Raw genomic sequence first — 27,669 nt, 5'->3', positions numbered from 1 at the left:
AATCAGACATGATGCCTACAATATCAGCGGTGATTCTGTTGGTGGTCAGCTTCGGCTTTTGCTTCTCCATCCCCATCCCCGTGGAGGACAGCTCTGAAGTCTCGGAGAAAGATCTCCACTTTGCACAGGTAACCCTACTCTTCTAGATTCTGCCTACTTTTAAGGCATATTGACATCCTATGAGGTGAAGTGGATGAGGTTGCCACCTTTTTTTTACTCCAAAATGCATGCCAAATACCCATTTCTATGAATCAGAGCAAAAAATTAATGCAAATCCCCCTTTCACCCAAATGGCTTCTTATCAGACTGTTTTTTTTACAAACTAGAAAAAAATGAACCATTTTTCATTAGTGTGCTGGATTTGAATTTCACCCAACTTTGGTCCATTTTTACCATCATTGCGTCATCTCTTTGTCTGGTTAAAAATTTCTAGTGTCACTATTCCATAAACCAGTAAAAAAACAGACAGCACGTTGATGACAAGGAGATGCATTCGTGTGCTGTTGTTATTTTTATGATCCCATTAATTTGAATTTTAAAAAAACAGACACATGAAACTTCCTAAAAACCAAGTTTTATCCATTAAATTATGGATAGAACTCATACATGAGAAATGGACGTCTAATTGACGCATAACTCTGGTTATTAAAATTGCATGTGGCTTTAGGAGCAGGGTAATCAACTACATTTGATACTTAAAGAGACAATTCAGGATTTTTTTTTACTATCAGTCTAAAAACTAACAAGCAGGTAGTGGCTAACAGAGGCAACGTTTCTGCCTGTTTTACCCGGCTCCGTCTCAGAGCGGTAACATACTGCTCTGGCCGCCGATTCAGCGGCTTCACGTCAACAGACCAGCTCTTCCTCTTCTAGTCTGCTCCATTGACTTGGCGTGACTGCTGGTGTCATGCTGATGGACAGCCTGCCTTCTGCAGTATGGCAATGGGGTGGCCGCTTTCAATCAGCATGATGTCAGCAGTCATCTCCCGTCAATAGAGCAGAGCGGAAAGAAGCTGCTAAATCACCGGCAGGATCGGTTTATGCCCACTTTTTGCCAGAAGAGATTGGTGCCAGGCAAAATAGGTAAGTTTTTAGCAACTACCTGCCTGTTAGTTCGTAGGCAGTGGCACATTGTAAAATAAAAATGTCCCGGCTAACCTCTTTAAGTCTTCAAGCCATACATAGACAGTGTCTCCATAACACAGAAAGTACCCCCAGACTTCCGCTCTTGACTATTGGGGGCTGCGCAGGCTGTGTGCATATATCCAGATGCTGAATTAGAGTTTCTCTGGCTCTCTGCCTTCTTGCCCAATGCACAACTGACAATTTTTACATGATGCCCAGCTGTCGGGTCGGACATCCACAGATCACATCTTGTAGATAGGTGAAAACTTATTTTCACTGGACCCTGTTAAGGGGTTAATTCATCAAACCATTTTGACAAGAAAATTGCAGTAGAAAAGTCACAATTTTTTATGCAACGTGCAGTTGAACAAAAGTGTTGCTACTCTTCGTTTTTTAAGTTCCGCTAACTTGTTGAAAAAAAAAATGAAGCTTATCTGTAGGGAGTATTTTTTTAAATTGTGCCAATTTTAACAAACATGGTGCCAAGCTTTGTAAATTTGGTACAAAACTCCATAACTTTGAACTTATCTCTTACACCAAATAAATTAAATGAAAGTGCCCCTGATAATGCAGGACCCACTTCTATTTAGGACTTTTACTCTAGTTTATGCCATTTTCTTCCTTTTGGAGTCATTTTGTGACTTTTTTTTGAGACAATTGAAAAAGCTGCTGATAAATCTGTCTAAAAACATCTGCAATGGTAAACCATGTCCAACAAAATGTGTTGTAGATGTTTAATAAATTTGGTTCGCACCATAAAAGGTAAAAAGTCAAATTTTTCTCCATAATTCACCAAATGCATTTTTCCTTTCATCCTAGAAATATCTAAGTACCTTGTACAGTTCTTCAACCAACCCCACTGGGATTTTGAGAAAAAGCGGAGTCAACAGTGTGACTGCCCGGCTAAAAGAGATGCAAGCCTTCTTTGGCCTGGATGTAACGGGCAAACTGGATGAAGAAACCCTTGAAATTATGAAACAGCCGAGATGTGGGGTCCCAGATATCGGAGAATACAACTTCTTCCCAAGAAAGCTAAAATGGCCCAGATACAATCTTACCTACAGGTATCTCTATATCCACGTCTCTTGCTCTGTATATATTCCATCTATATGGTAACCCATTCATATCTCCACCCATATTTATATTTCCATAAATCTGATTAATATGGCAGTAATAAGAACTGAATGTGTGGTTTGAGTAATTCCAAACCTTCTTGATCTTCTCCAGCTCTGAAGATTGCAGTCATCTCAGACAGACAGTCTACTAGGGATAAGATGATGGAGAACCACAAGTAAATGAATGTAGCTGCTTTGGCAGCCAGTCTCAGACAGCCAATTAGCTCAGGGAAGATCTAAAATTGATTTCCCCCATCATTGAAGATTATGACTAGTGAGGGGTGAACCCGAAGAGTAAAGATCTGGGTCCGTACTGAACAACTGCTGCTCGGTCATGGACCCCGAGCACAAACTTCTCCAGCAAGTCTGTGTCACTGCTCAGGTTCAGCACCCCGAACATTGGATGTTTCCCACTCATTTGCATGAAAGCGTGAGAAACACCGGTGGCTCTGATCAGTAGTAAGATTATTACCGCTGGTCAGAGAGCTGCGTGAGCCAGCAGCTGTGACTAGAGGTAAAAAGTTTACCTCCGGCTACATGTGTTGGCGGATGGGAGTACTACTCCCACCAGTCTACAGGGGACAAGGGCTTCAAAGGAATGGACGTAAGGTGAGTATAAATTTGTTTTTTATTTTTGTTTCACATAAAATGAGTCATTTATTTCAATTAAAGGACTTTATTCTGGCTGTGTGTTTATTTAAAAACTTACTATGAGGTTAGTAATGGACCGGCGGTAATAATTTTAACGCCAATCAGAGGCAGTGTTTGCCGCGCTGTCACGCAGATAACAGCGTGGCAAACAACGGATGTTCGGGTCCCCATTCATCTGAATGGGATCTGGGTTCAGGTTCGGGTACTATTCTGGTACCCGCGAACTGAACTTTTTTTTTAAATGTTCTGCTGAACCCGCCAGAGTTGAACATCCAGGGGTTCTCTTATGACCAGTTATCAAAGAGCATGGCCATGATACACATGGTTTGGGTTCAGATATTGCATGTGAGATGCACCTATACCCGAATCCACGGTCCACCGAGATTGACATGCTCTAGCAGAGTTGGTGAAAGCTTTGCAGCCATTCTGACATGTCATCCCCAATCACACCCTACATTATTACACAAAAGTATTTAAAAATATTTTTCATAGAGGATCATAAGGTCTACATGTGCTATTTCTTATTTTGTTACCACATTGGGGTCATATATAAGGTTTAAGAAAGGGTCAGACAACCCCATGTAAAAAGTTTTCCTGTTTTTATTGTGTAAATAATACAGTATTACATATCACTCTAACTTACTTTGACCCCGATTTTTCATTGCCGTTTCTCCACTTTTCTGGATTAATTTGCTCTTTTTTTTCTATTGATTTTTAAAAAACATTTTTGTGTCCTCAATTTCTTTGCTTATCCAAATGTTTTAGACAGAGTCATGAAATGCAACTTTTCCCAAATGTTGCATTTTTTTTGGTGCATCTTACTCCAGTCACTGGCTGGAATAAGATTCCTGTCGATTTTTTTTTTGGCATAGCTGAAGACCAATTTTAAAGGATTATGCAACCTTTTGTCCTTCATTTTGGCTTTGACTCATTTCGCGACTTTCTAATGCAAAAACGCTGCATGTTTCATAAAATAAATTCAGGGGTGGACTTAAATACACTTGTGACAAAATTTGCGACTTTTTGAAACGTCATGAGAAAACATCTCCAAATGCTGCCCAGAATGGTGAACATAAAAAAATACAATGGGAAAAACATATAAAATAGTATTTTTTTAACATAAAACCTAGAAAACTTCTTTACCTCATCTTATGGCATAGCATTTAAATTCTGTGATTATTTCCACTTCCTTTATACCTGTTTGGTAATATTTGATGACTTACACAATTTATTTTTTCTGTTTCTAGAATTGTTAACTACACCCCCGATTTACCGCGTGCAGATGTGGACAGAGCTATTAAAAAAGCATTGAAAGTATGGAGTGATGTCACCCCACTGAATTTCACTAGAGTCCGTTCCGGCACTGCTGATATTATGGTTTCCTTTGGAAAAATGGGTAAGTAGCTGTTATGCAATGAAAATTACTATTAGTTACATATTAAAATATATTAGGGAATTGCCTCCTAATAACGTCATCTGACTGCATTTTGGATCAATACAATTAGCCTGTTGGGACATCAAGCTCTTATCACATACTTAAATGGGTTGTTCACCTTTGGGGACAATTTCTATTTTTTCTTAAGTGCATGTATTTTGAGCTTTAAATAATTTTTGCCAATGGGTTTTATTAAGGATTTTACACCGTTTGGCTTTGATAGGCTCCTAGTTTCCTTTGAAGTGGTTTGCGGCCATCAGACCATCAAAACCATTCAGCAGTCATCAATAGACAGTGCAACACAGTGGCAATAAAATTCCACTAAAAGTGCACCAAAGGCCATAAAAGTGCACCAAAGGCCACTAAAAGTGCACTAAAGGTCATAAAAGTGCACCAAAGGCCACTAAAAATGCTCCAAATGTCATAAAAGTACACCAAAGGCCACAAAAGTGCACCATTTTTAATGGAACCCAAATATAAAAATAATTTTTAGCCCTAAATACATGCATTTGAAGAGAAAAAGAACATTGTCCTCAAATGTGGACATCCTCTAAATGAGATGAGTTGCAATTTACCCTTAAATATGTCTGTCTGAATGTTACAATACAAGAATAACCATGCCTCCCAAACCTTTCTGGTGTTGTGGGATATAAAAAGCAGAGAAGGCAAATGGAAGGCACCAGGTAGGGTGACTATATACGATACCCATGATGGAGGGTCACTTTAAAGGCCATATACATGGCAAAACATTGCTTTTACTACTTTAGTAGTCATCTTCAGATTTTTCTCTTGTAGGATTGTCTCTCCCAGTAATAAAGTCTGCTTTCTTCATTATCTCATATATCAGCACAGCTTCTATCCTGAACTTATTTCCTCTTCATGTGATTTCTTCCTTTTCTATAGCCAGATTTCTCTGCCCTCTGTGAGCTTGCACATAGTTTTCCCACTCTGCTAGTTGTGGATTTTGCAGATCACTCAGCTAGACAAAGGACTTACAAACATTCTGCAACAGCAAAATGTTAGAAAATTGTATAAACATTATTTAGAACGTTGTTTAGCTGCCCATTATATGTCGAAAATGACTATTAAAACATGCACAAAGGTGTACATAGTGTCTAAAGAGATTTTTCGAGTTTGTGTTAAATTAATCTAAGGGCATAAAATGTGTACTCCCTGAGACCAGTCTGTTGTGGTCACATGTGGTACAAGGCTCATCATCGGTGAAGCCACGCAAACAGTGATCGGCAGAGAGGTCTGAGAATAGCCTCTAGAATGGCAGTCGGGTTTAACCGGTCAGTATATCCTGTTTTCTGATTTTAGCACATTTTGGCAAGAATTCAGAAAATCTCTCTTTAGCCACCCCCCAAAAAGCTCGATTGTTGTTTCTTGTACCCCACCCCAGCTCACAGTGTTATATGTCCATGTCATTATCTCTTTCTAGAGCATGGTGATTATCACCCATTTGATGGCCCTAATGGTTTGCTCGCTCATGCCTTTCCCCCTGGAGAAAGAATTGGAGGAGACACACACTTTGATGATGATGAAACCTTCACAAACGACTTTAAAGGTAACAGATACCGTTCAGTTGTAAAGTTTGTGTATAGTGTGTACAGTACATCTGTAGATCCTCATCAGATGGTTTCGGGAAAATTAATGGCCAAAGTAGACCCCATGAAATCCCAGCTTACAACGCCAGACTAGAAATTGTTATTAAAGAGGTTTTCTACTCTTTTTGAAAAATTCACAGATGGTGTGGACTTTATAAGAGAAAAATAAAAGTAATAACTACCACTAGAATCCTACACTGCTCTAGCGCTGTCACTCCAATGGTTTCCGCTAGGACAAGAAGTGATGGCGTCCTGACTACCAGTCACCTGACCATGCAGCCAATTGGTGTCCTCATAGTCCAGGTGACTGTTGGACGGGATGTCAACTCTTCCATTCGTGATGGTGGCCATAAGAAGGGTGGGGACTTCTAGTGGTGGGTATTAGTTTTTTCCTTATTTTATAGGTATCCCTACTAGAGATTTGCAAATCGATTTACAGGAACCCGGTCCAGCGATTGCGTCATTTCTCTATAGATACCAGATGCGAGCCTCCTTGAGCGTCTTCCGATTTGTAGGCCCGTGATGATGTCAAGCATACTTCGAGCTGGACTCATTAATTAGAAGAGGGTCAGCAGGAAGATAGGGCTCTGACATGCCGATGGACTACTGACATGGCTGCTGGACTGAGGGGTTGCTAATATTTTCGCTCAACTTTATGCGCCTATGACTCTAAGCCCCTGAGGCACAATGTACGTGATATGTTTCATCGTTGCATGCATGACTTTGAGCCAAGCCTACTAATCAGAAGAATCTCTGGGGATTTTCATGGGTCAAATCTGTGGCCAAAGACTACTGATGTGTCCGCTAGACCAGAGTCTTGCGAATCAATTTTCGCATCTCTAATCCCTACCCTTTGGTAATTTTTCAAAAGTTGCAGAACCCCCCCCATTATAATTTCCCACTGACTGTCCTCTTAGCGGAGAACTAGGAACTCTTTACTTTTTTTGTCTCGAAAAGGAGGAATTAGAGTCCGTGTCCTAGCAAAGCCGTCACAGTAGTGCGGTCCCCACAAGTCTCCCCTTGCTATGATGCGCAGTGTTGCCCACATTATTTCTGCACCGCCCCCCACTGGCTGTAATACGTAATGACTTGATCGCATCATTTTATCCCTACATGGACGGAACAAGAATAATATTGATGGACTTCCTCTCCATAGCGTAGAGTGCAGAAAGGTAGGGGAAAGGAAAAGACCTATGGGGCAGAACCAGATGCTACTATGACATTGTTGTAGCTGTTTTCATTTTAACCCAAAGTCGGATATGCCGGATCACCAGTGAGGCTGAATTAAGAGATTTCGCCCCAGATAACGAGCTTGGAGAAAAGCATGCACACTCGTTGTGGTGGGCAAGTCACTTTTCTGGTTTATTGAAACAAGAGGCAGAATTTTACGTCATTTACAGCAATGCACCCGTTACCCAGGTCATGATGACTTTATTTACCATGTACCCAGAACATGTTCTTGCTGATTCTTGTAAACACGGCATATGAGATAAGAAGTATAAAATCCTTGAATTGAAGACTATAAGACTGCTGGTGCATCGCTAAATGTAACGGGGCCTTAAGGCTACAACATTATAAGAACAAGTTTTAGCAATAAAAGGAAAAACATTAACCCTTCTATATCATCACCTTGACACAAGAAGGGAAAACTTCCACCATTATTACCTAGGGGTATAACGTTTGAACAAGGGGCTCAAATAAAAAAGAAAAAGTGTTCCAGAATCAGTGGACCAACGACAATTGGAGAAGGCGCTCAACTTAAATTAATAGATCCAGTGAACGGTCCTCTTTTAATAAGGAACTGTTGAGTAGAGCGATGGATGAAATTGCTGGAGATACTTCTGATGATTTATTGGGAAGCTTGCTTCTTGAACCAATAATATAGGTATAGGATTATCTCTGTGTATGGTAAATCATAATATAATGTGATTTTTGCCATTTTTCAGGATACAACCTATTCATCGTTGCTGCTCATGAATTCGGCCATGCTCTGGGACTCGACCATTCCAGAGATCCGGGGTCCTTGATGTATCCGGTTTATAGTTATGCAGAGACCACCAGCTTTATTCTTCCCGATGACGATGTACAAGGAATACAAGAACTTTACGGTGCGTGTAGCATCTTACGTAGTCGTGAAGATGCCGGACTGCTCGGCAAATCTGGCTCAGGCCTCGATAGACTGGCCATTGTGCTTCTATGTTATAGTGTCCGGCTTGGACCTCTCCGAATTGCAGGTCTAATAACCAAAACTTACAGGATTGTAGAGATTAGGCCGGGACTGAAATGCCCCCACACAACAGGGATCATAACGACGGCAGAAGATGCAGTGATCTTTGTCATGAAGCTACATTGCCTGGTGCAGATAGGACATTGTATATCAAAGCCCGGATTCCTCTTTTTAGCAGAAGGGTTCATTTACCCAAATCAGAGTTTAATTTAGGTCCTAAAATATCAACTAATATTTTTTTTTTGTGATCACTTTGCAGGACCTGGTGATAGAGACCCAAACCCAAAACACCCAAAAACACCTGAGAAGTGTGACCCAGATCTGGAGATTGATGCAATCACTGAACTCAGGGGAGAAAAGTTTATCTTCAAGGACAGGTCGGTAACACGTATTATTCATGCCCCATTATAGATGATGAATAAAAACTCAAATCCTGTAGACACCTTTGACATATAAAAAATATTTTTACATATGTTAAAGGGAATATTTCACTAAATTTTTGCTATCTAATCTCAAAGCAACATAGTGTAGGGGCAGAGGCCCTGATTCCTGCAATTTGTCACTTACAGGGCTGCTTGCTCTTGTTTTGATAAAATCACTGTTTTATCAGCACGAGATTCTAACTATAGGACTAGTAAACTAGTAAGCTTGTTGCCATGTAGTCTTCCATATTTATGAGCTCTGTGTAACCCCACCCCCACCACAGATTGACAGCTTTCTGCCTATGCACAGTGTACACAGAAAGCTGCCAATCAGTGGTGTGGGTGGGGTTATACAGAGCTCAGCATTCAGAGAACTGGGTGATCTGCAGGAGAGAAATTAGGGATTTTATCAAAATTACATCAAGCAGGCCAATAAGTGACACATCACTGGAATCTTGGTATCTGTCTCTACATTATGATGTTCTTAAAGGAAGTAGCAAGACCTTGGTGACAAATTCCCTTTTCTGCATTCATTTTTAGACCATCTGGTATGCAGTTTGTAGCTTGATCCATGTTTCAGATTTTTCTCCTGTGGGAGTGTCCCTCCCAGTAATATAGGCTGGATATGAAGGCTGCGTGTATTCACTGTGCTGCTGTGTTTATTAGCTCAGATATCAGCATAGCTTCTATCCTGCTCTCATTTCCTTTTCATGGGTGTTCTTACTTTTCTACAGTTGTGGCCAAAAGTATTGACACCCCTGCAATTCTGTCAGATAATACTCAGTTTCTTCCTGAAAATGATTGCAAACACAAATTCTTTGGTATTATTATCTTCATTTAATTTGTCTTAAATGAAAAAACACAAAAGAGAATGAAGCAAAAAGCAAAACATTGATCATTTCACACAAAACTCCAAAAATGGGCCAGACAAAAGTATTGGCACCCTCAGTCTAATACTTGGTTGCACAACCTTTAGCCAAAATAACTGCGACCAACCGCTTCCGAGTTTCTTACAATGCTCTGCTGGAATTTTAGACCATTCTTCTTTGGCAAACTGCTCCAGGTCCCTGATATTTGAAGGGTGCCTTCTCCAAACTGCCATTTTTAGATCTCTCCACAGGTGTTCTATGGGATTCAGGTCTGGACTCATTGCTGGCCACCTTAGAAGTCTCCAGTGCTTTCTCTCAAACCATTTTCTAGTGCTTTTTGAAGTGTGTTTTGGGTCATTGTCCTGCTGGAAGACCCATGACCTCTGAGGGAGACCCAGCTTTCTCACACTGGGCCCTACATTATGCTGCAAAATTTGTTGGTAGTCTTCAGACTTCATAATGCCATGCACACAGTCAAGCAGTCCAGTGCCAGAGGCAGCAAAGCAACCCCAAAACATCAGGGAACCTCCGCCATGTTTGACTGTAGGGACCGTGTTCTTTTCTTTGAATGCCTCTTTTCTCCTGTAAACTCTATGTTGATGCCTTTGCCCTAAAAGCTCTACTTTTGTCTCATCTGACCAGAGAACATTCTTCCAAAACATTTTAGGGTTTTTCAGGTAAGTTTTGGCAAACTCCAGCCTGGCTTTTTTATGTCTCGGGGTAAGAAGTGGGGTCTTCCTGGGTCTCCTACCATACAGTCCCTTTTCATTCAGACGCCGACGGATAGTACGGGTTGACACTGTTGTACCCTCGGACTGCAGGGCAGCTTGAACTTGTTTGGATGTTAGTCGAGGTTCTTTATCCAACCTCCGCACAATCTTGCGTTGAAATCTCTTGTCAATTTTTCTTTTCCGTCCACATCTAGGGAGGTTAGCCACAGTGCCATGGGCTTTAAACTTCTTGATGACACTGCGCACGGTAGACACAGGAACATTCAGGTCTTTGGAGATGGACTTGTAGCCTTGAGATTGCTCATGCTTCCTCACAATTTGGTTTCTCAAGTCCTCAGACAGTTCTTTGGTCTTCTTTCTTTTCTCCATGCTCAATGTGGTACACACAAGGACACAGGACAGAGGTTGAGTCAACTTTAATCCATGTTAACTGGCTGCAAGTGTGATTTAGTTATTGCCAACACCTGTTGGTGCCACAGGTAAGTTACAGGTGCTGTTAATTACACAAATTAGAGAAGCATCACATGATTTTTCGAACAGTGCCAATACTTTTGTCCACCCTCTTTTTTATGTTTGGTGTGGAATTATATCCAATTTGGCTTTAGGACAATTCTTTTTGTGTTTTTCATTTAAGACAAATTAAATGAAGATAATAATACCAAAGAATTTGTGTTTGCAATCATTTTCAGGAAGAAACTGAGTATTATCTGACAGAATTGCAGGGGTGTCAATACTTTTGGCCACAACTGTATAGACTATTTTCTCTGCCATACTTTAAATAATTTCTGTCAGGGATTGGGGAGTAGAGAGAGCTGTCAGCAGTAACAATTTTGCAGAGCACGACAATTGAAACATTTTTTTTAAGGAGGATCTGAATAAAGTATATCCATTATTAAATAGATCTCTTAAACCTGATGAGGCTGGTGTATTTACATTTATATTTCATGTCAAAAAAGCTGATTTGAAAGTTTTTGTATTTTATATAAATGACTATGACTATGGTATTGTGAAATCTGGTAACAGATCTGTCATAAATATGAGGTTGTTTATGGATAGTTGCTGCGGCAGGGAAAAAAGCCTTGTCCATATGCCTTATTGGGGTCAGCGGCTCCGGCTTTGTAATACTATATTAGTCACCTGACAACTGCAGACAATCACATTCCACACTGATCAACAGGATTTCATGACTACCTGCTGCTCGTAAGTTTTTAATCAGAGGATGGACCATCCCTTTAAGCCTTAATCCCTTTCTATTTTTTTCTCTGTCCAGGTTCTTTTGGAGGCTCCATCCACAGATGACAGATGCAGAGTTAGTTTTGACCAAATCTTTCTGGCCTGAACTTCCAAACAAAATTGACGCAGCTTATGAAAACCCCCAGAAGGATCTGATCTTCATTTTCAGAGGTGAGTGTGAACTTTACTACTATCTGCTCTGCAATAAACCAAACCTATACTAGAAAAATCCCCAACTATCAAAAACCTTAGAGGATGAAAAAGCCCCAATTCTTATCATACAGAGTGAGGAATAAGGATGGATGTCCTTCAGTCTGGATGGAAATTCCGTCCTTCGGGTGTAATTATTGCATGATTTTTGGGCTAAAACAAATTTTTACTGTTCGGTTTCATTAAAAAATTTGCATAATATGACTATACAGTCTATTTGTTTCTCAGCAGATTGCTGGCTGCAGAATGAGTTAACAGAGATACCATCAGTGAGTGGCTTCTAACGGGGAGTTTTTAGCTTTTATCTATTTTTTGACTTTTATATGCACATTGCTGGCTGAAGAATGAGTTAACTGAGAATCCGAGAGTGAGTTCAATCGGACAAAAAGTTGATATCACTTTAATTTGTTTATTTTTCTGAAATCCTCTTCAATGATTTATGACCTCAGACCACATGAAAGATGGACCTGAACATTGATGTGGTCACAAAGTAGAGAGCATCTCACAAAAAAGGCAGATAAAATTGATACAACCTCTCTGTCAAAAAAGAACTCACTCTCAGATTCTCAGTTAACTCATTCTACAACCATGCAATGTGCATTTAAAAGTCTAAAGGTGCAACATTTTTAATTAAATCCAATTACAAAACTTTTTTTTTAACTTGAAATAAATACATTTAACTAAAAAAAAAGACCCCAAAGGTGTCGACATCTTTTTTTTTTTCTTCTTCTTAAAAAAGCAACCTTCGTTTTTTTATCATGGTCATCATTCAAGGAATGAGTGTTAGAAATCCATTGACATTGGTGTAAACGGAAGAGAGAAGGGGGCACAGAGCAGAGATCAAAACTGACACCCGTTATTAAATTCACTCCATCGTATTTTTATTGATTGAGATCGAACAGGTTGGACCTAAAAAAGGTCTCATTGCTGGGAATTATCATTCGGATTTGATTGTCTGTCAAGTTATAACTATTTTGTAAAATCTGCCGGCAACCATGAAAGCCACCAATCATTCTTCAAGTGAGAACCACTAAGGTCCTACTAGGAATATGGAGTATATGTGTATATAAATATATATATATAAAAAAAAAATATATATAATATACGGTATATAATATATATGTATTTAAATATCCAATATATATAAATATTTATATATATAATATACTGTAAGTATATAATATATAAATGTATATATAATATATATTAAAAATATATAAAACATATATATAAATGTATCTATACAAAATATATATAAATAATATATATACCGTATATAAAAATATATACTGTATAAAATATATATAATATATACATATATATACATATATAAAAAATATGTACAAAATTCATTGTATATATATATATATATATATATATATATATTTACATGGATGCTTTTATATATACATATATATTTTTTTATTTTTTTGATATAAAAAAAAAAAAAAAATTATATATATATGTATGTATATATATATATACACACAGTTGGGTCCATATATATTTGGACAGAGACAACATTTTTCTAATTTAGGTTCTAGACATTACCACAATGAATTTTAAACAAAACACTTCAGATGCAGTTGAAGTTCAGACTTTCAGCTTTCATTTGAGGGTATCCACATTAAAATTGGATGAAGGGTTTAGGAGTTTCAGCTCCTTAACATGTGCCACCCTGTTTTTAAAGGGACCAAAAGTAATTGGACAATTGACTCCAAGGCTATTTCATGGACAGGTGTGGGCAATCCCTTTGTTATGTCATTCTCAATTAAGCAGATAAAAGGCCTGGAGTTGATTTGAGGTGTGGTGCTTGCATTTGGAAGGTTTTGCTGTGAAGGAAACAAGCGGTTAAAGGAGCTCTCCATGCAGGTGAAACAAGCCATCCTTAAGCTGCAAAAACAGAAAAAAAAACCATCCGAGAAATTGCTACAACATTAGGAGTGGCAAAATCTACAGTTTGGTACATCCTGAGAAAGAAAGAAAGCACTGGTGAACTCATCAATGCAAAAAGACCTGGGCGCCCACGGAAGACAACAGTGGTGGATGATCGCAGAATAATCTCCATGGTGAAGAGAAACCCCTTCACAACAGCCAACCAAGCGAACAACACTCTCCAGGAGGTAGGCGTATCAATATCCAAATCTACCATAAATAGAAGACTGCATGAAAGTAAATACAGAGGGTTCACTGCACGGTGCAAGCCACTCATAAGCATCAAGAATCAAAAGGCTAGACTGGACTTTTCTAAAAAAACATCTAAAAAAGCCAGCACAGATCTGGAAGAACATTCTTTGGACAGATGAAACCAAGATCAACCTCTACCAGAATGATGGAAAGAGAAAAGTATGGCGAAGGCGTGGTACAGCTCATGATCCAAACCATACCACATCATCTGTAAAACACGGCGGAGGCAGTGTGATGGCTTGGGCATGCATGGCTGCCAGTGGCACTGGGTCACTAGTGTTTATTGATGATGTGACACAGGACAGAAGCAGCCGAATGAATTCTGAGATATTCAGAGCCATACTGTGGGCTCAGATCCAGCCAAATGCAGCCAAACTGATTGGTCGTCGTTTCATACTACAGATGGACAATGACCCAAAACATAAAGCCAAAGCAACCCAGGAGTTTATTAAAGCAAAGAAGAGAATATTCTTGAATGGCCAAGTCAGTCACCTGATCTCAACCCAATTGAGCATGCATTTCACTTGTTAAAGACTAAACTTCTGACAGAAAGGCCCACTAACAAACAGCAACTGAAAACCACCGCAGTGAAGGCCTGGCAGAGCATCAAAAAGGAGGAAACACAGCGTCTGGTGATGTCCATGAGTTCAAGACTTCAGGCAGTCATTGCCAACAAAGGGTTTTCAACCAAGTACTAGAAATGAACATTTTATTTACAATTATTTAATCTGTCCAATTACTTTTGGTCCCTTTAAAAACAGGGTGGCACATGTTAAGGAGCTGAAACTCCTCAACCCTTCATCCAATTTTAATGTGGATACCCTCAAACGAAAGCTGAAAGTCTGAACTTCAACTGCATCCAGGGCCGGCGTTAGGGGCAGGCAGACCAGGCAGCTGCCTAGGGCCCCCGCTCCCCCAGGGGCCCCCAGCTAGCGGCACATCACACAGCTGCTATAGGGCCCCTTGAAGCAGGGGGCCCGCTTTCCCCCAGCGCCGACTCCCCCCGCCACCGCATTGAACTATACCGGCGACTGCCAGTACAGTTCAAAGCAATAATGGAGGAGAGAGCGTCAGCCAACGCTCCCTCTCCCATCATTCCCCGCTCTGCCACTGACACAGCGGGTGCGCGATGACATCATCGCACTCTCACTGTGTGCCGGCAGAGCAGGAGACAGGAGCAGCCAGCAGCGCGGGCACAAGGAGAAGGTGAGAATAGTTTTTTGTTTTTTTTTAATATATCAGTGTGAGTACTGGACTGTGGGGCCATTCTGGGGGGGAGCGGCTATATGCTATGCTGGGCTATACTCTGTGCTGGGCTATATACTATGGTGGCATTGGTGGGCTTTATACCATGCTGGGCTGTATACTGTGCTGGGTTATATACTATTGTGGCATTGGTGGGCTATATACCATGCTGGGCTATAAACTATGGTGGGCTGTATACTATGCTGGGCTATATACCATGCTGGGCTGTATACTGTGCTGGGTTATATACTATTGTGGCACTGGTGGGCTATAAACTATGGTGGGCTGTATACTATGCTGGGCTATATACCATGCTGGGCTGTATACTGTGCTGGGCTGTATACTATGGTGGGCTATATAGCATGCTGGGCTGTATACTATGGTGGGCTATATACTATGCTGGGCTATATACAATGATGGGCTGTATACTGTGCTGGGCTATATACCATGCTGGGCAGTATACTGTGCTGGGCTATATACTATACTGGGCTGTATACTGTGCTGGGCTGTATACTATGCTGGGCTGTATACTATGCTGGGCTATATACTGTGCTGGGCTATATGCTGTGCTGGGCTATATACTGTGCTGGGCTCTATACTATGCTGGGCTATATACTATGCTGGGCTGTATACTATGCTGGGCTCTATACTGTGCTGGGCTATATACTATGCTGGGCTGTATACTGTGCTGGGCTGTATACTATGCTGGGCTGTATACTGTGCTGGGCTATATACCATGTGGTGCTGGGCTATATACCATGATGGGCTATATACCATGTGGTGCAGGGCTACATACCATGCTGGGCTATATACCATGGTGGGCTGTGCTATATACCATGTGGTACTGTGCTATATACCATAGTGGGCTGTTCTATATACCATGGTGGTGCTGTGCTTTATACTATGCAGCTGAGTTATATACCAAGGGGGTACATTTTACATTATAATCTATGGGGGAGGCTGTGTTATATAATATGGGGGCTTACATTATATTCTATGGGGAGGTGGGCAGTATTTTATTCTATTTGGGGCTACATTATATTCTATGGGGGGCTGTATTATATTTATTATATTCTATGGGCGGTGATTGCATCATACTCTATGAGGGGGCTACATTATACTATATGAGGAGGCTACATTGTATTCTATGGGGGGCAGCATTATCTGTGGGGGCTAGATTATATTGTATGGAGGCTTTATTATATTCTATGGGGGCTGCATTATACTATATGAGAAGGGCTACATTATACTATATAAGGGGCTGCATTATACTCTATGAGGGGGTTGCCATATATTCTATGGAGGGGCTGCATTATATTCTATGGGGGGTTACATTATATTCTGTGGAATAGCTGCATTATACTCTGAGGGGTAGCTGCATTATGCTCTAAGGGGTGGCTGAATTATACTATAAGAGGGGGGCTGCATTATATTCTATGGGGATTACATTATATTGTATGGCGGGGCTGCATTATGCTCTGTGGGGTGGCTGCATTATGCTCTATGTGGGCTGCATTATACTGTATTGAGGACTATGGAGAATACATTATATGATGAACTATGGTGTGCATTATACTATGGGAAGTGAATTGTACTACATGGATGACTATGGTGGTGCATTATACTATATGGAGCACTATGAGGAGTGTATTATACTATATGGTGGACTGAGCAGTGTATTTTAATATATGGAGGACTATGGGGAGTGTATTATACTATATTGAGGACTATGGGGAGTGTATTATACTATATGGAGGACTGAGGAGTGTATTATACTATATGGAGGACTATGGAGTACATTATATTATATGGAGGACTATAGGGAGTGTATTATAAAATATGGAGGACTATGGGGAGTGAATTATGCAATATGGAGAACTGAAGAGTTTATTATACTATATGGAGGACTATGGGGCATATTATATTATATGGAGGACTATGGGATGTAAACTGTAGATGTGCTGCTGATAACATGATACTGTATGGTGATTTGTTAGTGATCCATTAGTGATTGTTCTGTCCCCATCATTCTTTCTCAGACGGTGGAAAGAGGCCGGGAAACAAGTGTTGAGCGACTTCAATATTGTCGATGACACTCATTTAGCGGCCTGAACTTAGCGCATATAAATACAACCGAAATGCTTCTGTGTGATGTGCAATATGTTAGCTTTTGGGGCCCCATTTTAATCTTTGCCTAGGGCCCCACTTTGCCTAAAACCGGCCCTGACTGCATCTGAATTGTTTTGTTTAAAATTCATTGTGGTAAGGTCTAGAACCAAAATTAGAAAAATGTTGTCTCTGTCCAAATATATAAAGCATCCATCGTAGATTAAACTTCAGCGCAGAATAAAGCTGCAGAAAATAATTATAACCAAATTATTCATAGACTGTTGTTTTAGATATTTCATTCTGCCTTTCCAGGGAAAAAGTTCTGGGCTCTGAATGGATACGATATAATGGATGACTATCCCAAAAAATTGCATGAACTTGGTTTCCCCAAAATTCTGAAATCTATAGACGCAGCTGTCCACAATGATGCAACTGGCAAAACCTATTTCTTCACTGGCGACAAATATTGGAGGTAAGAAAACCACCATTGTTACCTGTGCCAAAACTTTCTTATTAATCCCAAAATGATGAACTGTATCGTTAGGGCTCGTGGACAAGTGCTATCCGTGGTTTTCATTCGTGCCTATGATATTCCATAGGGCTGTGAACATGTCCGATTCTTTTTCTCCGGACTGAGTGGTCTGTGGAAAAATATCAGAGATATGTCCAAATTTGATTTGTTGGCTCAAAATCGGCAATGGGTCTGTGAAAATATCACACTGCACTCGGATGGCATCCCTACATTAGGGACAACATATGGATCTAAAAGAACACCTTGTAATGCTTAATTCCACCTGTTGGGCTTCCGTACTGATCGCTAGAGATTTGTTAACATGAAACCTTGTGATCAACTTATATAGGGCACCAAAAACAAAAAGAGTGTGTCCGAAGCGCACAACCCCTGTGTATTGTTTAAAACTTAGGCTACTTAAAGGGGTCATTTCACCAATAAATGTGTGATTTTAGGGGCTTCCACTATTTGTACCCTCATCAATCACAAGAATGAGGGGCTTATGTTTCCAATCCTTAGGCACTACCACTCCATTCACAAGGGGGACATGGGACACCAATTCTTTCAGTCGGTTGGGGTGACAGCTATTTGACTCTCTGATGATACATTTATCATATAAAGGGGTTTTCCGGATTGTTAACATTGATCACCTAGCCTTAGGATAGGTCATTAATGTCTGATCGGTAGGGGTGCGACCCCGGTCACTCCAACCAATCATGTGTTTTCGGTTTTGCGTCACCTGGAATCACTCATTTGAGGAGCTGCACAGCTTTATCAACGGAATAGTGGCCACTGCCGGCTACTGTATATGTGCCCCTTATTAATTTGAATAGGGGGCAGATGTGCAGTACTCGGACTGGCCACTATACAATTCATGGATCTGTGATGTTCCGCTTCAGAAATGAGCAGTTCCGTCCGCCGCTGACACTGCACCGCGCACAGCTGATCAGCGGGGGTGCTGGCTGTCACACCCACACAGATCATTTATTGATGAGCTAGGCTAGGCCATCAATGTTAAAGTGCCGGACAACCCCTTTAATCTGTTTCCAAGAGCGAAATCATGTTTAAGGATAACCGCTTTAGAATTGCAGTTTTGTGACCACCACCCGAAGGACCAATGGTGGCAGATAGGCCAGGATTACACATGCGAGGAATACGGCTGAGTCTCACATGTTAATACCGGGCACTGCCGCCGTATGGATCACTGCACTGCGTGCGGCCGCATAGCAATACATGGAGCTGCACGCTCCAATCCTGAGTGCCGCCGGCAGTGCCGGGTATTAAGTTGCGAGACTCGGCCGTATTCCTCACATGTGTGATCCCGACCATACAGCGTTAGTGTGCTGGGGTGTACGATTGCCAATTAATGAATGTATTACACAAATTATCATTTTTCATTAAAGATCTAAAAAATTACATTTTGTAAATTAAAAATGTAAAGTGCAGCAGCTTATGTGGTCAGGGCTGTCTGCACAGGAGATGCCATTCCGACCTCCAAGAATACCGTGCAGTTATAGGTTAATCTTGGAAACACCGTGTAAAATGGAGGGCACCTACAAATAAATCTCACACTCAGGTTGAAAATATTTCTTAGGAAAAATTTATTTCATTTTTCTTTATCTCTTCCAGCTATGATGAGGAAAGAATGACTATGGATAAAGGATACCCCAGGCTTATTGCAGAAGACTTCTTGGGTATCGGGGAAAAAGTTGATGCGGTTTATCGAAGAAATGGTAAATATGGGGCTATCATAATATTTGTATTCTGTGAATCAAAATATCTAATATGTAATCTATCTAATGTATCTGGGCTGTCCGGGATCATTATATTGAAGACATATCCATGAGATTGATAATAAATATGAGATCATGGGTGTCTCGACTGATCATCTGCTATCGGTTCTTTCCGCGGTCGCGTGTAAGCATTGTATAGAGCAGAACATCGTAGCAGAATGGAAATAAGAGGTAAACGGCATTATTCTACAATGGCTATTAAAGAGTGTATGGCGCTGTGGTCTTCAGCTCCATACATTGCCTACATCCAGCCATTGTTAGAGTCTATAACACCTGATCGTCAAAGGTGCCGGTCTTTGGACCCCACCGATTTCATAGGTCATCAATATTTTTAACTCCAGGAAAAGCCCTTTACATCTGTAGAGTTGGGGTCACTAAGTGATGTCCATCTGCCCTCATAGAAAAGATTGACAGGAGTTGTCCCAATGAGCAAACCTCTTTCGAAACCCACTGGTATGGTATGTGCCCCCCCAAAAAAAATCCAGAAAACTTTGAAGCACCAATGGGTCAAATCTTTGGGTAGGTGGTAGACATTCATAAAAAATTGCAAAGAATCAATGATGATTTAGTGGAGTTCATCATAACCAAAGCAGATTTTTATCTTTTTTCAATTTTAATAGTTGCAGTAATCATAATGTTTAATAGGTAGTTTGATAGTCTAGTTTTGTGTGGGGCCTCAGACAGAGGGTTGAGTTAGAATCATGAATCAATAAAAATGTATTAATTTTTAATAATCAGCTGAAATCACTTTTTCATCTGAACGGCCTTGATCTATTGTTACAGCTATAGGTTGTTAACTAACTAGAAAAAATGTAGCAGAACCCAGCACTGCAGAAAAGCATTACCACCAGTAGTGGTAAAAATTTGTGAGCCTAAGGCTGGCTTCACATTAGCGCTTTTTAAGCGCACGCACGGCCGGGGGTAGCTCCGCCCCCGAGCCGGCTCTCTGCCCGGCGTGCCCGCCCCTTGCTTGTTGCGCCGCCTCCTAGCGCACAGCGGCGCCTGTGATCGGCGCACCCTATCTTTAGCATAGGGTGCGCAGATCGTGCGCAGGCCGTGCGCTAGTTGCGCTTTGACCTGCGCTGCGCACTTTTGACGGTGCGCCGTTCGTGCCAAAATCAAACTTTTCGGATTTTGGCGCGCACGGCGCACCGTCAAAAGTGCGCAGCGCAGGTCAAAGCGCAACTAGCGCACGGCCTGCGCACGATCTGCGCACCCTATGCTAAAGATAGGGTGCGCCGATCACAGGCGGCGCAACAAGCAAGGGGTGGGCACGCCGGGCAGAGAGCCGGCTCGGGGGCGGAGCTACCCCCGGCCGTGCGTGCGCTTAAAAAGCGCTAATGTGAAACCAGCCTTAGGCTACGTTCACTCGTAGTGGAACTCTCGCTGAAATTACCGCGAGAATTCCGAATTCCATTCCGCGGGAAAATCGCATTTTAAATTCCCGCTATTTTCCCGCGGAAAAGCTAGCATTTTGCAAGCTTTATTAGCTTGCAGAATTGCTAGTGTTTTCCAAGTGATCTGCAGCATCACTTGGAGAACTGATTGACAGGTTGGTCACACTCGTCAAACATAGTGTTTGACGAGTGTGACCAACTTTTTACTATTGAGGCCGCCTATGCGGCATCAATAGTAAAAGATAGGATGTAAAAAATAATAATAAAAAAAAATATATTGTTATTCTTACCTTCCGGCGTCCCGCGCAGCCTTCTTGCCTCTCTCCATGCTCCCGGTCCCAGTAATCCTTTGCGAGAATTACTGCGATGACGTCCGTTCTCGCGGGATCGCGACGTCTCGTGGTCATTCGCGATGACTTCTCGTGAATGACCGCGAGACTTCGCAATCCTGCGAGAACGGACATCATCGCTCGCAAAGGATTACTGGGACCTGGAGCGTGGAGAGAGGCGGGAAGGCTGCACGGGATGTCGGAAGGTGAGAATAACAATATTTTTTATTTTAAATTCTATTTTTTACAGGGATATGGTACCCAAAGCCCGGAGGACAGTCTCCTCTCCTTCGGACCGTGGGTACCATCCACAGATTTTCTGCTTACTTTTCGCATGGTGTGCACAGCCACATGCGGAAAGTAAGCAGAACAATGCATTCCTATGGGTGTGGGATCGCCGCAATTCCGCGAAACTAATGAGCATGCTGCGTTTTTTACCGTGAATCGATTCCGCCGCGGTAAAAACCGCAGCATTAGCACAGCATTGCGGAATCCCATAGGAATGCATGGGATGCTTATTTTTTGCTGCAAAATCGCGCGGTTAAAACCGCCGCGAAAACAAGCCACTTGTGAACTCAGCCTAAGGGTCCCGTTACACATAGCGATGCTCCAGCGATCCCGACAATGATACGACCTGGTAAGTATCGCTGGTGCGTCTCTACATGGTGGCTAGTAAGCTGTCAAGCAGGCAGATCTCTTCAGAGACGCAGCAACGATCTCGCGATCCGTATAACAACCTCGGCGGTCGTTGGGACCTTGTCACACAGCACCTATTCTGATGATTCAGACCTCGATAGGCATGCTTCAGCATTGCCTTTTCCACCCCCCTCTGCTCCGATTGGTGGCCACTACTGCGCGGTTTGCTTCAGCATCCCTGGCTGAGTCGCTAGTGCGCTATTTATTCGTGGATTCACAGTCACTGACACGGGGACACGCGATTATTATAACTGTACATGTTAAATGTTATGATTGCATATAATTTATAGCTGACCTATAAAAGGAAATGCTACAAAGATCCTAATTTGAGACCATCAATTGGAGCTGATGGGGCGCTGAAAAGACAAAGCAAAATCACGCCTGCGTCCCTGAGTTCTGAGTCGCCAACGAGGTCGCTTGTCTTTGTTATGGCGTCAAACACAGCGATGCATGCTGGCCAGCGGGACACCAACAATCAAAAATTGGCCCAGGACATTCGAGCACGATCAGCGATATCGCAGCTGGGGGGGGCGGTCGCCGCTTTGTGTCACACGCAGCGAGGTCGCTGTTGCGTCACAAAACCTGTGACGTTTCAGCGATCTCACTAACGATCTCGCTATGTGTGAAGTACCCTTAAGTCCTAAGTGATGGCTAGCTTGCTGACTACCTGAATACTCAGGCAGCATGCTGCCACCTAAGCTAGCCTTCAATGCTCAGAAGCATGACCCTAGAGGTGTGTGTCGGGGTATCATGGTAACTTTACACTCACAGGTACAGAGATTCCTTTTGATATATCCGTCCGAAAACGAATCTGCAGAAAGGTAACAATGGAAGAGGAAAATGAAATCTGACAACAGCTCTTACCCTATAAATATCATCATATTTTTCTTTCTCTATTATAGGTTACTTCTACTTCTTCAATGGGCCCCTACAATTTGAATACAGCATCTGGAGTAAGAAAGTGACCCGATTATTGAAGACCAACTCGATTCTCTGGTGCTAAACCTGGGCACATCACTGTCATCCATCATAGAGCAGACATCTGTAACACCTCCTGCCAGGATTCTGGGCTTTCCTACTATCATAAGTACAGTTCTGGACTCACCATGAATATTACACATTGGTATCATCAGTTTGTACATAGTTATAGGAGTTGTCCGCCCACTTACAGTTAAAAAAAAGCCCACCCAGAAAAATGTAGTGTGAACTAATGAAAGAAGTCACAATTTTACCAATCCCCCAACAGTATCTGTACTTCCTGCTCTGTTCGTCGCCCTTGCTGTTGGTGATTGGCTGCAGGGATCACATGTCTGTCCAGGCGGAGCAGAAAATACTGAGACCGGCAGGTAGAAGTGTAACCACAATGGTTGCAGGCGTTGCAGTTGCATCTAAGCCTAGGTGGACCCAATAGATATCTTTGGCTTACAGGACAAGATTATAGGCCAAGTTGTTATAGAAGTGGTGGATTCTTTTTTTTTTAGTTTTTGATTTTTTTGGCCAATTTTTCTTTTTTTTTGTGCCTTTTTAAGTTATTTTTTAGCTTATTTTTTAGTTGTTGTTTGGGTGTTTCCAGATGATTTTGGCTGATATTGTGCAAATGTCATCTCCGGAGTAATTTAGTTTACACCTGAAATTTTTGCCCAAATTTGATGCTATTTTAGCTGAACATGCGACTGTTTGCACTAAAGAGTCGCAAGAAACCTTAAAAACAAAAATAAAGGCTGGAAAGGTTCGGAGTGCGGATGAAATGCTGCGCTGCTGGTTGAATGATCAGGTGAATCAGTTGCAGTATATTCTTTGAGAATTCTATGTCCACCTGATCCTTTGATTTATATAACCTGCAGCCCAGCATTTTATCCGCACTCCGATAATTTCAAGCATTTTAAATAATTAGTCACAAAAAAAGTCAATTTTTGCACCAAGACAAGAAAAGTGAATGAAAAAAAAACATATTCCACTCAAGATCCGTGATAGTTGGTGGTTTGCTGGAGACTATGCATTGGACCCTTATCCCACAGCTTGAAGAAAAAACAATTAAGCTTCGGGAAGGGAATGGTAGGGCATCGGTAAAGTGACTATTACTTCTTTTAGTATTTTACGTAATACTGAGTGGCGTCAAGAAAGAAGTATCCAGGTAACCGACCCCTTTAAGACACTACAAGAACTCTTGCTCGCTAGAATCTTTGATATAGGTATAAGTGCTACTTCTTATTTATGGTTTAATACTTTTCAGGAATCCAATTTTCCGCCACTCATTTTTGTACAACGCATTGACTGAAGATCTTTGCTTAGGGATTTTTTTGGGCCTCGCCTATGGCCATAAGGTGCTAACGCTGCAATTTAAAGTGTAGCTTTATTATTTTACCCAACAATGTTTTAAGTGAGATCCTTTATGTGACAGTATTGTTTTAAAAATCGAAATAATATGGCGTAAAGATGTAAAAAAACGCTTAGTTAACCTACTGCCGAGTCCCCTCGTCCATTAGCTACTTGCAGCTTAGTACCAGTCCTGCATTGCATTGAAGGCTTGAGTAATCTATTGCAAATTGGTTGCAATGTATACTGTTTACGGCAACCATTTTTTTTTTTAAAGAGCCTAGGGTTTCAGCTCACTGACAACTGGTAAAGGGGATAAATATGCACTCTTCTGCATTCAGTATCAGAAAAGCAGAGCTCTCACTACTACGAAGAAATGTAAAGAAATATTGGTCCTAAAGTGTGAAGGATTTATTTTAATAAAGACTTGTCACTTGACCATAGAACAAAGTTAAATACCTTGTAAAAACCTCTCAGTTCCCCTGATTATGACGCTCTTTTCTGTTTTCTGCTGCGTCACTCCACAGCAGAGATATTCACATTTGTTACTTTTGGAGCACAATATGTGAAATCTCTGATTGTAGTACAACTGGTGCGATTTTCCAGAGTCTTCTCTGGGGACTTACTCTTCCACTCCTTCCTCCCAGATGCTGACACTCACAGCTCAGCAACTGATGTAGCAGTCTTTCCGGGATGAGTAGAAGCGCATGCCCCCCCCAGAGAAGGATCTGAAGAAACGCCCAGTTGAACTGTAAGCAGATATTTCACATTCTGCACTCCAGAACAAACAAATGTGAATATCTCTGTAATGGAGTGGCGCAGAGCAAATCGGAAAATTGCAACAGAATCAGGGGAGCTCAGCGATTTTCACAAGATATTTAACTCACTCTTTTTTTAGCAAGTTGCAGGTCCTCTTTAAGAACAATGTAAACCCCCCAAGCAAAGCACAAACACCTAGCTCCATTGTCCCACAGCTTTTATATATTTCCCTGTATATATCAATAAAGGTCTATGTTCCTCCTATAGCAACCTAAGAAATAATAGGGCGGTGCCCACGCTTCCTGCTGGCAGAGAACAAGTCATGACCAAAAGATTTTATGACTGTTATAATGGACTACTGTTTTTATTGCGTATGATATATTTTTTTAGCTATTTATTATATCTTGTTTTGAGCACTATAGGGTCTCTTGTTAGATTTATTATATCCATATTTATGTTGTATTTTCAATGTAGAAGGATAATTTCTGTTAGCATAAAAAATGGGCCCTAATGGCATCAATTATAAGAAAATCTGGGATTGAGGTCCATAAGGACTTATCTGTACCTCCATGTGGAAGTATAACCCTAAAGGATCGATCAGACAAATGTATGATCGATTCGGCTGCTGTCAGTGTGCAAAACTGTTAGTATATGGATAGTACACTGAGTAATGGAAGTCAATGTCACCTTCTTTCCTGGTCACATTAATAATCCTTTATTAGTGGGACCAGGGAAGTGAAAAATTCATACTCACCGGACCAGTGTTGCTCCGTCATGCTCAGTGCTGCGACCTCCCTCAGTCCCCTGACATCAACATCCACCGGGTGGTCATGTGAATGCTGCAGCCAATCTACGTCAACTGATTGACTGCAGCATTCACATTTCATCTCAACATTTCAGACGTTTTTAACTCCTGATTTAAATAAAATAAGTTTTGTGTCACAAAATAAAACATTACTTTTACGAACACACAATAGGGCAGATTTACCAACATCGCCTAGTACTTAGGGTAAACTTAAGGGGCAAGTTATCAGGGAATTTTTTCGTCAGATTTCTAGCATTAGATAGATGCTAACTTTGTTGCATGTAAGTTTTGCACTAAAATGTGTGACTTTTTGCTTTTAAGCGCATTTCTTACACCCTTTGAAAAAGTCTTAGAAAGTCACAAAAAAAGCAAACTCTCTCTCCAGTAAGGGTGGCATAAAAAACTAGAATAACAGCTGTTAAATCTAAAGGGGCAACAAATTTATCAAATATCATGCGACGCTTTGATAAATTTGCCGCAAATAACAGCAACGCAGAAACTAGCCAGATTTACATTAAAAAGTATCCTGAGAAATTGCCCACAATAGACTGGACAGTCTGAAAGTGCATAACATGAAATACAGTGGTTCTTGTTGGAAAATAAATTTGGGCCTCTTTAGACCCTTTAGTTTGACTTCGCAACCCTATTTTTGCTTAATTTTTCACCACATTTTATAACCTAAATTTTGACGCATTGTCAGAATTTATCCCAAGTGGACTGTCCACTTTTTGAAAGAACGTAAAAAGTCGTAAAAAATTAGATTTGATGTTTTGTAAAAAAATTTTTACCAAAATATTTGACATCTATCACGCTCACAATAGTAAATTTATCCCAGGATTGGAGAAAAAAAAAGAAAAAAGAAAATTAAGTAGGATCTTGTGATGACACCGAGGTGGATGTTGCTTTGTTGCCCCCCAAAAAGTTTCTTTTCTGTGGGCAGGAGATCCACTTCAATGATTTGCATGTTCGCTATGTAAATGTGTTTATATTGTTGCAAGTAAAAAATAAAGACAACATGATTTTGATATTTTCTTGTACATTTTAGAGGTGAACACCGCAAATATAAAAAAATGCTTGTAACGCATTACAGAACCTTAGTGTTCTCTGCCAAGGTCTGATGAAAGCGCAACACAGAAATCTGAGTCTTTGCTTGGCAGAAAGCCTGGCGTGTCCTTCCTTAACCCAGCGAGGAGAAAGCTGACAGAGCAAAACACTGATTCATCAGCAGGAATTACTCAGCGTCTGCCGCAGCGTGCCAGACCCATGAGATCAAAGAAGTAATTATTATGTGATCTCCAGTAATGGGCTCCAGACAATATCATATCTGTCTGTCTGTATTGGGACACTGTATTGGGACACCTATCTTAATAAATGAATTCAGAGTTTTTATTTTGTCCCATTGCCCCCGTGTATAACATCTGTCCCCCCCGCCCCGGTATGTAACCGCTGACCCTTGAACCCCGGTGTTTTACATCTGGCCCTCCGCCCTCAGTAAGTAACATCTGGTCCCTCACCCCCTGGTGTATAACATCTGGCCCCTCACCCCATGGTATATAACCTCCGACCCACTGCTCCTGGTATATAACATCCAGTCCCCCGCCACATGGTGTATAACTTCCGGACCCTTGCCCCTGGTGTGTAACATCTGGCCCATCAGATGTCGCTGTCGCCGAGCTGGAACCTAAGAACCCTAGCTCACCCTGCAGCTAGCCCTCTCTAGTGAAATGGATGGTGCAGAAACTAATCCCAACACTGCACTGAAACACACATAAGGGAAGTCACAAACAGGGATATCACCACTTAGCTTTGCTCTGTTGCTCTTGCTCCCAGCAACAGAGGCCACCACCAGAATGCAGCTTTCCTCCAGAATCGCTGCTACTTCACCAAGCTTTGTCAG

The 27,669-nt window shown here is 41.3% G+C and overlaps 1 protein-coding gene across 1 annotated transcript; it reads left to right on the top strand.

Annotated features, from left to right (window-relative positions):
• LOC141069061 (collagenase 3-like) lies at positions 1 to 26,797 on the top strand. The gene is made up of 10 exons (XM_073558362.1): positions 1 to 128; positions 1,945 to 2,189; positions 4,139 to 4,287; positions 5,768 to 5,893; positions 7,880 to 8,041; positions 8,420 to 8,537; positions 11,453 to 11,586; positions 17,479 to 17,638; positions 19,307 to 19,410; positions 22,795 to 26,797. Exons 1-10 carry the CDS (start codon positions 9 to 11, stop codon positions 22,893 to 22,895), a joined length of 1,419 nt encoding a protein of 472 aa, XP_073414463.1. The 5' UTR covers positions 1 to 8; the 3' UTR covers positions 22,896 to 26,797.
• Positions 26,798 to 27,669: the final 872 nt, after the last annotated feature.

The sequence above is a fragment of the Dendrobates tinctorius genome, unplaced genomic scaffold (assembly GCF_039654945.1).
Source record: "Dendrobates tinctorius isolate UK_male_01 unplaced genomic scaffold, ASM3965494v1 ptg000256l, whole genome shotgun sequence".
Taxonomy (NCBI): Eukaryota; Metazoa; Chordata; class Amphibia; order Anura; family Dendrobatidae; genus Dendrobates; species Dendrobates tinctorius.
This window is presented reverse-complemented; position numbering and strand designations above follow the sequence as displayed.

What these genes read in the sequence shown, in the direction of transcription:
- LOC141069061 (XM_073558362.1), top strand. Translation starts at nt 9, where the DNA reads ATGATGCCTACAATATCAGCGGTGATTCTGTTGGTGGTCAGCTTCGGC. An exon ending in AAGATCTCCACTTTGCACAG is followed by an intron (nt 129 to 1,944) that starts GTAACCCTACTC and finishes CTTTCATCCTAG; the next exon opens with AAATATCTAAGTACCTTGTA. An exon ending in TCTGATCTTCATTTTCAGAG is followed by an intron (nt 11,587 to 17,478) that starts GTGAGTGTGAAC and finishes CTGCCTTTCCAG; the next exon opens with GGAAAAAGTTCTGGGCTCTG.